The sequence below is a fragment of the Sinohyriopsis cumingii genome, chromosome 5, assembly GCF_028554795.1.
Source record: "Sinohyriopsis cumingii isolate HCF-2022 chromosome 5, ASM2855479v2, whole genome shotgun sequence".
In the NCBI taxonomy this organism is placed as follows: domain Eukaryota; kingdom Metazoa; phylum Mollusca; class Bivalvia; order Unionida; family Unionidae; genus Sinohyriopsis; species Sinohyriopsis cumingii.
Window position 1 is genome coordinate 22,638,335 of NC_142965.1, and position 15,588 is coordinate 22,653,922.

The 15,588-nt window shown below is 35.3% G+C and overlaps 1 protein-coding gene across 2 annotated transcripts in view; it reads right to left on the minus strand.

The window, feature by feature from the left end:
• Positions 1–15,588, minus strand: part of LOC149798772 (uncharacterized) — a 98,064-nt gene that overhangs the window by 72,144 nt on the left and 10,332 nt on the right. For both annotated transcript variants that reach the window (XR_016421027.1, XM_089957645.1), the window contains exons 2-4: positions 13,769–14,020; positions 7,435–7,635; positions 3,826–3,921 (exon numbers count right to left, since the gene is read on the minus strand). Coding sequence is in view for 1 of the 2 variants with exons in the window: in XM_089957645.1 (XP_089813771.1) it covers positions 3,826–3,921; positions 7,435–7,635; positions 13,769–14,011 (540 nt within the window). In the remaining variant the exon portion in view is untranslated. The remainder of the gene's footprint in view (positions 1–3,825; positions 3,922–7,434; positions 7,636–13,768; positions 14,021–15,588) is intronic.

A 15,588-nucleotide genomic window follows, 5' to 3' on the forward strand; every position in this document is an offset into this window, starting at 1 on the left:
CAAACCTTGAATTCATATATCATTTTCAGGCTTAAACGCCAAACCTTGAATTCATTTATCATCTTCAGGCCTAAATGCCAAACCTTATATGCTCAGAGACTGAATATGATTCCACTTTTCAATATATGAATTCATCTTCAAGCATGAACATTCATTCCCATACAACATAATTCTCCATTCCAAATTTTATATTTATTTATAAAAGCACCTAAAATTAAATGTGACCACTGCCATTATAAAAACTCCTTGAAAATTGCCCTTATTTTTTAGTATAAATTCAATGAAATTACAGCATCCTATTCGGACCATAGGCCATGTGATATATTTTTACTGCAGAAATTAGAGTCAAACTCAAATCTTTTAACTACATAGAAACCTCTCGAATTGGTCAAAAAATAAATCTCAGATTAAACTGCATCAAAACCTCTCAAAGAGGTCCAACTGGGCCTTTGATTTGAGCTACATCAGAACCTTGCAAATATGTCCTAATAGGCCTTAGAACTCTCGTCTGGCTGATATCTGCCTAACGGCCAAATGCAAGAGCAGCTGGCCATGAGACCTTTGTCAGAAGGATGCTTTCTGAAGAAATCTATTCTGATACTGTTAATTTCAACTGTAATGAAGACCACTAGGTTTCCTACTGTCTGTATCTTCTTCAAATTTGACTGCACATAAGCATCATTTCTCCGCTACAACTGAAAATCCTCTATGCCAGGATGCTTCGTGTCATTCTTGGCCAAATTCTGTTAAATGGTTTTCTGATATATTTTCTGTAACAGCAGCCATATTTGATGACAGATCAGAAGCACATGAATAAATCTGAAAGGCTTTCATGCCAGGATACCATCACATTTGGTCATCTGTTTAACAGTAGCTAAGATGAAGAAAAATGAATAAGAAAACTAATTAAGTGGAGACTGATGGCCCAATAATGATAGACCTTACATCAACAAAAAGGCTGTTCACTGAACAAGTACAAGGACAAACAAATAACGATTTTAGACACAGATGCAAACTAAATTTGATCTCTTAGCTCTTTTCCCAGCAATTTTGACCAACCAGAATGTAGCACAGGAAAATTTCTGTTGAGAAATGAAGACTTCACATGGAATTAGATTGATTACAAGTATCCTACAGCTCCCCTAGAGAGCCTTGTAGTGGCCAATGAATGCCCATTTTCAAAATCTCAGTATCGAGATACCAAGGACAGGTTTGACAAGATCTCATAGTATTTTCATTTAAATGACAGTAACTGTAATCCTCCCCTCTCCCAGGCTTCAACCAGGCCATATACTTTTAAAAACCCACACCATTAAAGTGGACATTAATCCAATCAAGCTGTGATCTGCAGTGTATCAGAATCCAATCAAGCTCTGTAACCTGCAGTGTATCAGGCATAGTGGATATTGTCATGATTTTTACGACAATCGAAAGCCATCCTCAAATTACCTCAAACTTTTTCCAGTAGACCGCAAAAACAACAACAAAGTTGGGCAAACATGTTAAATAAGGCCAAGTACAAGCTATTTAACACAGACGTATAACTTTAAATGCATATTTCCTTCCTAAAAAACTATACACTAGACCTTCTATAAGTAAACTTTAAGCATACAGAGCAAATGGAAACATTAACCATACAGAGCAAATGGAACCTTTAACCATACAGAGCAAATGGAAACATTAACCATACAGAGCAAATGGAAACTTTAACCATACAAAGCAAATGTAAACTTTAACCATACACAGCAAATGGAAACTTTAACCATACAGAGCAAATGGAAACTTTAACCATACAGAGCAAATGGAAACATTAACCATACAGAGCAAATGGAAACATTAACCATACAGAGCAAATGGAAACTTTAACCATACAAAGCAAATGTAAACTTTAACCATACACAGCAAATGGAAACTTTAACCATACAGAGCAAATGGAAACTTTAACCATACAGAGCAAATGGAAACATTAACCATACAGAGCAAATGGAAACTTTAACCATACAGAGCAAATGGAAACTTTAACCATAGAGCAAATGGAAACTTTAACCATACAGAGCAAATGGAAACTTTAACCATACAAGAGCAAATGGAAACTTTAACCATACACAGCAAATGGAAACTTTAACCATACACAGCAAATGGACACTTTAACCATACACAGCAAATGGAAACATTAACCAAACAGAGCAAATGGAAACTTTAACCATACACAGCAAATGAAAATGTTAACCATACAGAGCAAATGGAAACTTTAACCATACACAGCAAATGGAAACTTTAACCATACACAGCAAATGGAAACTTTAACCATACACAGCAAATGAAAACATTAACCATACAGAGCAAATGGAAACTTTAACCATACAGAGCAAATGGAAACATTAACCATACAGAGCAAATGGAAACTTTAACCATACAAAGCAAATGTAAACTTTAACCATACACAGCAAATGGAAACTTTAACCATACAGAGCAAATGGAAACTTTAACCATACAGAGCAAATGGAAACTTTAACCATACAGAGCAAATGGAAACATTAACCATACAGAGCAAATGGAAACATTAACCATACAGAGCAAATGGAAACATTAACCATACAGAGCAAATGGAAACTTTAACCATACAAAGCAAATGTAAACTTTAACCATACACAGCAAATGGAAACTTTAACCATACAGAGCAAATGGAAACTTTAACCATACAGAGCAAATGGAAACATTAACCATACAGAGCAAATGGAAACTTTAACCATACAGAGCAAATGGAAACTTTAACCATAGAGCAAATGGAAACTTTAACCATACAGAGCAAATGGAAACTTTAACCATACAAGAGCAAATGGAAACTTTAACCATACACAGCAAATGGAAACTTTAACCATACACAGCAAATGGACACTTTAACCATACACAGCAAATGGAAACATTAACCAAACAGAGCAAATGGAAACTTTAACCATACACAGCAAATGAAAACGTTAACCATACAGAGCAAATGGAAACTTTAACCATACACAGCAAATGGAAACTTTAACCATACACAGCAAATGGAAACTTTAACCATACACAGCAAATGAAAACATTAACCATACAGAGCAAATGGAAACTTTAACCATACAGAGCAAATGGAAACTTTAACCATACACAGCAAATGGAAACTTTAACCATACACAGCAAATGGAAACTTTAACCATACACAGCAAATGGAAACATTAACCATACAGAGCAAATGGAAACTTTAACCAATCACAGCAAATGGAAACTTTAACCATACACAGCAAATGGAAACTTTAACCATACAGAGCAAATGGAAACTTTAACCATACAGAGCAAATGGAAACATTAACCATACAGAGCAAATGGAAACTTTAACCATACACAGCAAATGGAAACATTAACCATACAGAGCAAATGGAAACTTTAACCATACACAGCAAATGGAAACTTTAACCATACACAGCAAATGGAAACATTAACCATACAGAGCAAATGGAAACTTTAACCATACACAGCAAATGGAAACTTTAACCATACAGAGCAAATGGAAACTTTAATCCCAATTTTAACTCATAAAATACAAAACAAACAACTAAAACAGAAAAAAATGTACTAAGGCCAAATATAAGGTAATGAACACATGGTTGTGAAATTTAAATGCATCGTTAATCAAGAGTTAAAGCTGAAACTTCAAAATTGTCTTTGTACATCTGTCGACACCAATACCAGGGTTGTAGCATATGCTCTTCTATGCATCCTACAGGCAAGCAAACATTTAAATGAAACAATTTCGGGATCTTTTGTTTCCAGCAAAACTAATAATAATACCTGAATTTCTGCCACAAGCTGCACTCTGGTTTTATACATGTCCGAGACAGTCTTTTGATAGCTGGCAAGTTTTTCTGCATGTTCTTGCAAAGCATTCTGAAAAACCATCGAAATATATTTGATGATAAAAAGACACTGAAAAAAACATCAAAGGTTCCAAAGAAGTATCATTATGAAGGATATGCTGATGTTCTTATTATATAACTTGAAATTGCATGAAAGAGCATAATTTAAAGTCTCTGAAACCATTTCTTGATCTTTATGTCTGTAATTTAATGAAAACTCTTTTCATACCATATTTATTGTTGTTGTTGTTCTAGGGTGTAACGCCATTTTTCAGCACAAGATAGGCTATACATGGCGGCCAGTATAACAGGTGGAGGAAGAACCCTGGAAAACCCAGGGAAGAACCACTGACCCACAAGAAGCTACTGGCAGGCTTTCCCACATACCCACGCTAGCCAAGCCTTGGACTCGAACCCATGCAGACTGAGGTGAGATGGCAGTGATCCGGAACGGTGAGTACATTAGACCACTCGGGGCTCCCGTACCATATTTAATTTGTAAGCAAATTACATCAAATCAAAAACTGGTGCCATATGTTACCATTTTGAAAAAAGTCAGAAACTGCATGTATAGAAAACACCCTGGATCAAAAAAGTCATTAAGGACATGGAAAATAAAAAATATTTAAAGTGGTCCCTGACAATAATGTGCCTGAGTACAACACCAGAGACTGACGTACTGGGGTAGTGGAAACTCCTTATCTGGTCTACCAAATATCACCAATTTCCTACTGTTGAGCAGATGAAAGTTCACCATTGTACTGCAGGATCATTTGGTGGCTTTGTTAAAAATCTCATCCACTGAAAACCACACTGCTCCTACACGTCATCATTAATATAAAAAAGGCATTGTTCTAATTGTAAAAAAATATCAGATGGCACTGGTGTATTTGAATGCTGAAGCAAAATTGTGGAGAAAATGAAAGGTAAAAGATAATATTCAATTTGCATTTTAAAAAAATCAAATTTCTATGCAAGATACATGAAAAAATATATATTTTTTTCTTCAGCACACTGGAAAATACATTAATAATAATTTTAACTCAATTTACTTCATGTACCCATTTTGATACATTAAATCATAAAATCATGGTTAACATAGGAGTTGCTAAAATACATCTTTTCACTTAAGTTATCTTTGTCACCGTCTATAATATTTTACAGCAATGAATCAGAATAAAGAGGAAAGGTTCGTGTTACATTTGATACTGATACAAGCAAAACATTATATCTTAATTTAAAAAATGGAAAGGTAAAAAATATAAATTTCTTTTTAAAAGAAGACTGCTACAGCTAACCTGTCACCAATGTAAACAGTTTCTGATTTCTAGAACGTAGGTTAATTCATCAGAGTTGTACTTTCAATTTCACTGTTCAAATGACCATTGGAATTTATTTAACTATCAAAAGACAATGGGTGATATCTGGCAGCTAGTGTTTCTAATCAGTGAGTTGTTGTTGTAGGGTTTAATGCCATTTTTCAGCACACGATAGGCTATACATGGAGGCCAGTATTAATGGTGGAGGAAGAACTGGGGAAAACCTCGGAAAGAACCACCAACCCACGAGAAGCTACTGGCAAGCTTTCTCACATACCCACATTGGCTGAATCTGAGACTCGAACCCACGCAGAGGTGAGATGGCAGTGATCCGTAATGGAGAGCGCTTATGACCACTCGGTCACTCAGGGCCCCAATCAGTGAGTTGTATACTGGTCCTGGTAAAACATGGCAGCTAGTCATGGATCCCATTAAATTATGCAATGGTTACTACGTATAAGCATGGTGACCTCATATTAAAGATGCTACACTTTCATAATATGGCAGGTAGTCACAGACTCCATTAAATGCAATGGTTACTATCTATAATGTAACACAGTATATGGTGACCTTCATATTTAAATGCTACACTTTTATAAGATAGCAGGCGTGGTCAAGGATCCCATAACAACATGCATATGTGTGTGTGCGTGTGTGTGTGTGTGTGTTTTGGATTTTTAACTAAGCTTTAACAATTTTTTAGTCATATCGCTGCCATGTATGCAGCGTGGCAGTTTATAGTGTTGTCTAGCACTGGGGTATCATGCCGCAGACATGTAGCATCATGTCCCACACAGTCACATTATCCTGACACCAAGCTAACCAGTCCTAACACTAAACTCTTAATGCTGAGTGCCATTTTTATAAATCTTTGGTATGGCTTGCCCGGGTTTCAAACTCCTGCATCCTAGGCAGTTGCTCTAACCACTGGGCTGCCGGATAGGTCAAATGATGTAGCACAGTATATGATGATCTCACGTGAAACATGCTACACCATTAATGGCTACCATTAGCGTCATTAAAGTGTGACCTATCGCAGCCTTTGCACAGATTTAATTTTATTTTACTGCACAGCAACACACATAGGTTATTTAGTGCAGAGACAACTGGAGCACAGTACCTTGCTCAAGGCCACACCATGGATTTTGATCCGGCTGATCCAATGGCAGGATTTTAACCCATTTTCCAGATGTTAAATTGCCAAAATAATTGACAGTTCATAACTCTGTGCAAGTGACAGCATGATATAAATCTCCACTGTCATTTGACAAGGATAAATCTTTCTGCTAGTACCTCCTTAAATAATACTTAATTGTCAAAATCATTGACAGTGCATAACTCTGTGCGAGTGACAGCATGATATAAATCCACTGTCGTTTGACAAGGATAAATCTATATGCTAGTACCTCCTAAAATAATACTTAAAAATGCTTTGAACTGATACAATTTAGTTTATAATAGTAGTATTTTAATTAAAATATACCGTATGACAACAGTGACAATTTGTTTTACTTGAGTGTGCTCTGTAGAAGTAAAACATATTTTGTGGTTGTATAGATTATATCTCTTGCATGAGAAATAAATTTTTCATTTAATCAAATGTTTCTTGGTTTTATAAGAAACAATAATCTGAGGATGATCCAGAATGTCCTTTGCTTAAGCAACCATGAATTCAATATGTCAATATTTTTGGACTTTGTGAACACTTGGAAAATTCTAGCACCAACCTCACTTGCTATTAAATCTTTCATTGATGTGGGTATCAAATTTGGAGGTTTCAGAGACTATAATTTTTCAAGAATTAAATTTGTAGATAAGTGTCCAACTGAAATATGGGTTTATTGTTTTTTAAAGTTGTTTAACTGTTCATCAAGTCTTTAAATTGATGTAGCAACCATGAACTCCATGAAAATTTGTAATAATGAAATTAATAGTGCATTCACAGTACCATATTCAACATAATACCTGCACATGCCTTAATAAGCAAATACCACTCTGCTTTTTATTCAAAACTCATACAGAAATTTATATTACTGAGAACACATCTTAATCCCAGCATGTCTGCTGATAGGAAAACAGCTGCTCAAGCCAGCCATGTGCTTAATTTGACAAGCTTCAACCTAAAAATGATTTCTAAGGTGCACAGTGCAGGTATTACATCCAATATGGGATATAGATTTAAAGCCCAAGAGTCAGGCTTGAGTAAAAACAAAATGGCCTCTAACCCTAGATACATGAAACTCGGTGACAGCATTGAGGCTGACAATCTGGTGTTCCCGATGCTGGTCTCTCATACACAATGGACAGATTAGCTCTTCACATGTCACACAAACTATGTTCTCTTCAAACTTCTCCAGCATGTGCAGGGAACAAAAATGTGTCCCACTTGCGGCTTTTTTGACAATATCTTCAGCATCAATGGTGGGCTGGCGTGGGAAGAAAGGAAGCAGCCAATCAGTGTAACAAGATTAAAATACTCCAACAAAAGGGAATTCATTTCATTTAACCTAATTTCTCTAACAATTTGCTTTATTTTCTGTATAAAGAGTTTTCTCACAATCTCATGTAAGAGCTATTTTCCATGCTGGGAGCATATTGAGAACAAGGTTAAAGGTTAAACCCACTGCCTGACAGCAGTATGGTGCAAAGAAAATAGCAAAACATTATAGGCTGCTCAAATAAATTTGAATGAATTCAACTTGAAATAATTATCCATTCATTTCTGTGGGCAAATTTTTTTTCTTTCTTTTAGAAATGTGTTGGCTGACAAACTTGTTCTATATATACCAAGTGCTATGCCTGCCCCCCCCCCCCCCCGCAAGTCATTTTATGATCATTGTTTTTCTCATGTTTGCTTCAGGCAATAAAGTTTCCTTGAATACAATTTAATTTCCTTAGCCTTTCTTTACTCCATAATATTTATTGTTTCTTCCTAAAGGAACTGATATAAATCTCAACTTCTCAGTGCAAACACAACCGATATTTCCTCAAATGTATTCCTATGTCCTCACTAATAGCAAGTAAAACAGCTGATAACATTTACATTCAGGAAATAAGTCATGGTGATTATTTAAAGTAACAAGCAGATTCTGAAGGTCACTGCTGGTAATTTAATCCAACTGGCATAAGCATTTATTTTGATAATAAATGCTCTACAGTTTGTTGACCTATGGGATGGGATCACAGGCATTATATCTAACAATCTGCATGTATTTATCCTCTACCCCATTTTCATTACTTTCATTTTCCATTCAACTTTAAAAGCTTCCTCTCAATTTCGAAAAAATTAATGTTTAAGAACAGCTCAAAGTGGGCTGTCCAGCTATGATAGTCCACCATCTTTAGCACAAGAGGCATACACTCCAAGACTTGCTTTTAATCAGTGAGACAACATAATAATCCACATATTCTTGACTACTGACCATTCTGAAACTCAAATATTTGTCAATATTTTAGACTCTGAATTGAGCTAAAGGCAGCCTGAGTCTTGTGCTTTGATCCATATATTTTTTAAATTACATAAGTGGTGATAAATATTTGATGACGAAGCAGACGACCGTCAAGAAAACATTTGTCAGCTTCCTCCATTCACTAAAGAAAGCTGAACAAAGATATGTTGGTATAATAATTTTCATTAATTGGTATTATAATTTTAATTCATTTTATTTGTCTAATTAACTAAGCTATAGTAAAGCAAGCAAAAAAAAATCTTATATGTTTAGAAATAGGCCTGATGTAAAACTACAAAAAAAGTATTCCTTCCAATTCTATGGTATATCAAATTTGTGCAATCAGCAGATGTTTTACATGGTCTACAAATTTAAAACTTCACTACAACAAACAGGATTCCCTAAAACGGATGGACGCTCTAATGGGTGAAAGAATTTACAGGAATTTTCAAGATAAGACCATTTCTTCCTTTTATTTGTCGAGTGTTGAATGATATCTCATATTCTTCAGTGACAAGAAGATTTTCAACTTAGTTGTTGTGATACACATACAGTAACATAAAGAAATTTTATCAAAATCAAATTGTCCACTGACAATAAAAAAATTTACTTGTCCATATAAAAGACCCACCTGTCCTTTTTATAATAGTTAAAAAGAACACCACATGAACAGAACTGTTCATATATTTACTTTTATTAAGATGCGCCATTTAAATACAGGCAGTACTGATCTGTGACATGTAAAATATATTCAATTGTCTTATTTTTGCTGTACAGATGAGAGAAAACACTGAAGTTTATGCAAACCTTTAAGTAATTTGTTGTTTTCCATGAGTCAGTGTGTTGGTAATTATAATAAGGAGAAAATGAACTCTGAGAAAAGTTATATGGTCACACATACATCAGTTCACACTGATGAGAGCACTGACCATAAGCTGCAGCTTCGCTTTTGCTCTGGACTTGACGTCCTGAATTCTATCAAAAACAACCTGCAGAAAGTAACAGTATATCTTTCCCTGTGATAACCTATCCTGCAACCAATCCACTGGTTTTGTCTGTAGTTGAGGGGCATCTCTTATATATATATATATATATATATATATATATATATATATATTACAAGATGTGATTGTTCAGTCCTTATTGGCTCCAAGCCAATGAAACTCAACTCCCGTTTTTTTAAAATTGTATTCCCTGTCATAGTCAAGTATAGTTTTAGTCTGTTTTATTCACTTTTCACCATTCAGCCCAAGCTTTATAGGAAAGTATTCCATTCAGATGAATTAGCAAAAAACTCATCACAGTCCTGTATAATGCTTTCAAAGAGTCCAGGGATTTGTTCAAAACAATGTATTCTTTGTTGAGGCCCTATCCTCCATCAAATGAAATTATATTCTGATGCAACCATCAAAAGATATCACCTAAACCAGTACTGTCTGCTTCCATTAGTTGCATCCATAGAAGCCTAAGCTAATTTTGGTCCTAACTGATAAATTTCAACATACACATGATAAAAGACAATGCACCCATATAGTACTCGCTGGCAAGTGAAAATGGTGCTTGTGTAAACATTGTTTAGACAAAATGGGAACTACTATCCTTTCAAGTTACAGGCCACAATTTTCTTGTCTACATAAAAGTAACCTTGCAAAAGTTCTCATCCCTCATAACAAATTTCTGAAAAGGCAATAACACGATTTTCAAGAGGGCAGCTATGAAGTGGCCATATTGGATGTCAGATTTGCACCATTTGCATTTAAATCACCTGGTAAAAACTCAATGTAAATATGTCTTACTGCTCAGGCAGAGTTGTGATAACAGAATTTTTAAGATGGCTGCCATGGTGGCCATACTGGATTTCAGACTGGCACCATACTTAGGATCTACATCATAAGACGTCTTTGAGTAAATCCCCAATGTTTATAGGACCATAATGTAGGAGAACTAACAATAAGATTTTCAAGATGGCCACTGACAGCCATATTGGATATCAGATCTACATCATTTTCAGTTAGGGGGTGTTTTTTCAGATATTATATACTTCTGAGAGAGTGACATGTTTAAGGTGAAGTTGTATGAATTTGCAACATGCACAGCAGAGATAATCTTATCATACCTCTATGCTACTTTCATGTACTTGCGAAAATTGTACATGATCTAATCACAAAACAAACCAAAATGGCTGCTCCCATGCACTTGAAAAATCTGCCTGAATAGGTTTAAAGCACACTACTATATTTTAGCAGTTATTAAAATAGGAAAAACAAATTTTTCAATACTAGGTTCTCAAAGTGCAATATATGATACACAAAACAAGTCTTTTAATGACAGTCCCAAGTTGTCATGACCATCCATTCAGCAAAAGAAGTAACAAGATTTTCAAGATGGCAGCCATATCAGATGTCCAAGCAGACAGCACCATTTTCATTTAGGACCAACTAGACCATGGGATGAATGTGTAAAATTTCAGGGTAATCCTCCATGTAGTTTCGGAGGAATAGTAATAGCGAATGTGTGTGTAAAATTTCACTGCAATACTCCCAGAAGTTTTAGATAAAAATCAATAGCAAACCTGTAAAAAAAAATGGATTGATGACAGATGACAGACAACAGACCATATCATGAGCTCTTCTGGTCAATTACCAGTAGAGCTAGTAACTGGGGGAGTATAAATACATGCCTACACCTGTCCAGAGAAAACAGAAAAATAAAGTTATTTATTATATTCTTGAGTGCAAAATATAGAAACTTACTGGCAAAATAATTTTCATTTATTTTTCATTATTCTGTTTTCACATGTTTTCAAATGTATAGTCCCATCAGACCATGTGATACTTGATTGTGTGTGCCTATAAAAATTATACCTGCAGCAACAAAACTGAGCACTTTGTGAGATGGAACAAATAGAAATTCCATTACATCTCATACACGGAAATTAATTTTTGCTAAAGAAATTTGACTAGACCAAGTTATTTCCATTACTTTCTTGACAATAATGAAAAACCCACTCAGATGCATTGATGAATTGTTCTTGATTTGTTTTTAATTAGGGCCAAATAGTTTACAAATGATAAAAATATAATTTTCTGCCACAGATCAGGTCAACCCAATCCTAATGCTCTCTTAAGTCACTTATATTTATATGATCCCCCTATGAAAGTGAGGAAAATTTACCGACCAGGGTATGAGGTTCGGAAGAGCGAGTTACATCTTCTAGGCTTGGATTCTGGAGCAAGTCTGGCATATAATTTAAAACATTCTATTCCTATGTAAATAGTGGATATATTTCATCTTTTGGTACCAAAAATTATATATTTTAACCAAAGGCTTAGCACACAATGAAATATAATTATCCAGAATTTACACAGGACTAAAAGAAATTATCTATGTTTTTAATGAACATGTCAGCACAACAAATGGTGTCTATTAAAAGTTAAGATCTAAAAATGTATATATAATGAATTCTAATTAACATTTAGTGATGATAAAACCTTCAAAATAAAGAAAACAAAAACGGAGAAAAGTTATAATATAAAATACAATGATATTAATTTTCTGTAAAAGATATTTAAAAAAGGCACAAATATAAATAAATAAGATGAAAATCAGTTATATCATAAACATTCCCTCAAAAAGTCCAAGTTTTTTCTGGTGGTACATCATCATAAGAATTTCTTAATCAAATTTGCATGTAGAAAAACATCTATTGTTTGCACAGAAGTAAAGGTTTTGCAAACTGCATAATGATATATTTCATTGTATAGGACAGTCAAAATGTTGATGTCAAATCGCAGCATTAAAAACAAATGCCAGAATGTTATACACCTTTATGTAAATCCATTTCTGCTAGCAGAAGCTGGACAATTTGTAGCATAAGTGGATGTTACCCTAAGATTATACTGCTGATTTTTTGCGTGTTAGTTTTAGCAGCACTATAAACAAATTACTGGTGATAACATGATGAGAAAAAGTGCCATCCCAAAGGAAACAAAGAGGCAGCTGACTCGAGCTGGTATGGGCAGGTATCACACCAGCAACAATTACATATGAAGTCAGACATTCTGCCAACCATTCTAGCATAAAAAAAGCTGATTAAGCAGAACTATGGCATTAGAGTACAAGCTCCCCCTAAAACAGGTAACTAAACCGACCAGCTATGGTATTAGAATATGAGCTCCCCTAAAACAGCTGACTAAGCAGAACAGCTATGGCATTATAATACAAGCTCCTCCTAAAACTAAGCTGAACAGCTATGGCATTAGAATATAAGCTCCCTGTAAAACAGCTGACTAAGCAGAACTGCTATGGCATTAGAATACAAGATTATTTTGGAGGAAAGAATTTACAGCTCCATAAAATGTATCTCTTCCTTAAAAAAAACAAAAATTTTGAATTTCACAAAAGAGAGGGAAACTTGCTTTGTAATAATTCCTTGTCTTGAGTAGACATAAAGCATGTACCATTATGCGTTAACTAAAGTATTTACTTTGTACTAAATGTACCACAACATAATGTGTTAACAGTTCTGGGTCCAAACTTTTCACCTGAAACATCACAAGTAGAAAGACTAGCATATGCAATGATGTTCAAGAACATTAACAACCAACAAGGGTCTATACTGCATGCAGTGAAGTGCATGAACAAATTTATATCTAGCATACATATATAATCTGTCACTTGCTTCCCCAAGCTGGACTCTTAAGTATAAGCAGACCAAATCATGACGAAATGAACAAGATTTCAAAGAAAAGTCAATGATATACTTGATCCATGTATTTTTAAATATTATTTTTGTGTTTGTACTGTCACATAATGTTTGTTAGTATGTCATTACCCTCATCCCAGATTAAAAAAAGGCTAATCTAAAGATAGGTGATACCATTATGGCATGATTTTCTACTATGCCAAAAATAACGTAATTTTACCACTTTGTCCCCCATCAACATATACCATTTGTGACCCTTCACACAAGGCAATCTTTTCATTGCAAAAGAGGCAGCCTTATAAGACATGAACCAGTAAGGAAAGAATAGGTTTTGATATCATGACTGAAACTATGGAAGAAGCATATAGTAACTGAAAGTTGAACTTAAGAAAAGGTCATGGTTACCTCCATTTCAGTGTATTCCTTTGCCTCTTCCTTTTGGGGAGCCATAACTGCACCAACAGAGGGCACAGTCACTTCTGGGAACTGTACTGGCAGGGAGGCAGGATTTTCAGCTTCTGTTGTACCCTCAGTAGGCTGAGGAACTGAATGGTCTATTTCATCTCCATTGCTGTGATCCAATGGGACTGATGAAGGGACAGTACTCTCAACTGCAGGCTGTCTAATGTAGTCTTCATGGTCAGCCATCTTGTAATTCTGAAACGATCAAAAATATTTTTTAATGACTGTCATCTCACAATACTTCTGACATCATGAGTTTTGAAGAATTTGATAAAGACTGTTAAATCATCAACTAATCTCTTATTCCTATCACTGAAAATTAATTGTAAAAACTCAGTTATCTGAAATACATGTTAGAAGTATCACATTACTGCACTGCCCAATCTTTATAATGCTGATTACAGTAGTCATACACATGGAGAGTCTTACAATGGTAAAAATGGACAGTTTTGCAGGAACCTAAATTTGTGGATTTGCCTCCATCAATGTTTGCATATTGAAAGGTTTTCTTTTCTTCATCAATTAACCTGTACATGTACCCCAAATGAAAAAGACAGAAAGCAAAAGAAAAAACTATGCCGACAATAAGTAGTGGTCACTCAAGTGTTCTAAAATATTGCCAACAGCATGAGTATAAATCAAACACCTGTCATGATCAATGCCTTACACCAGTGATTCCCAAACTCTTTCAGGCCAGCACCCCTTGGTTATCCTCAGCACCCCCTACCTTACCCTGTAACAAGCATTATTTAGCATAAAACAAGGCCTACTGTGTAGTGCAAATACACTGCTTTCATCTGGATAAAACAAGGCCTACTGTGTAGTGCAAATACACTGCTTTCATCTGGATAAAACAAGGCCTACTGTGTAGTGCAAATACACTGCTTTCATCTGGATAAAACAGCCTACTGCGTAACGCAATACACTGCTTTCATCTGGATAAAACAGGGAATACTGTGTAATGGAATACACTGCTTTCATCTGGACAAAACAGGGCCTACTGTGTAGTGCAAATACACTGCTTTCATCTAAATAAAACAGGGACTACTGTGTAATGAAATACACTTTGCTATCAATTTTCATCCAAAACTCACCACTCTGGTGGCCTAGTGGTTAGAGTGCCCGCCTCAGATGCGGGAGGTTGTGGGTTCAATCCCCGGCCGAGTCACACCAAAGACTTACAAAAATGGTACTAACAGCTGCCTCACTAGGCATTCAGCATTAAGAGGTTAGTGTTATGACTGGTCGGCCTGGTGTCAGGATAATGTGACTGGGTGGGACATCATGCTACATGTCTAAGGCATGATGCCCCAGTGCTAGGCATCACTATAAACTGCCACACTGCAGACATCGTAGTGATATGACTGAAAAACTGTTAAAGCTATGTTAAAAAATCCAAATCACACACACACACACTCATTCAAAACTATTTGGAGTAATGCTATGAAATTTTCCATACACGTTCAATATTACTATTCCTCAGAAACTACATGGAGGATTGCCCTGAAATTTTACACATTCATCCCATGGTCTAGTTGGTCCTAAATGAAACTGGTTCTGTCTGCTTGGACATCCGATATATGGCCGCCACAGGATAGCTAATCCTAATTTGTTGTTAAATATGTAGAGATTTTTCATTGATGGGAGACTAATTTTAATTATGTAATAGTTACCTGTTGCTATTGCAGAGTCAGTATTTTTCTGGATTGAAAATACCATAACTGAATTACAAAAATTCTGCCCTCCAATTAGGGACAGAAAGA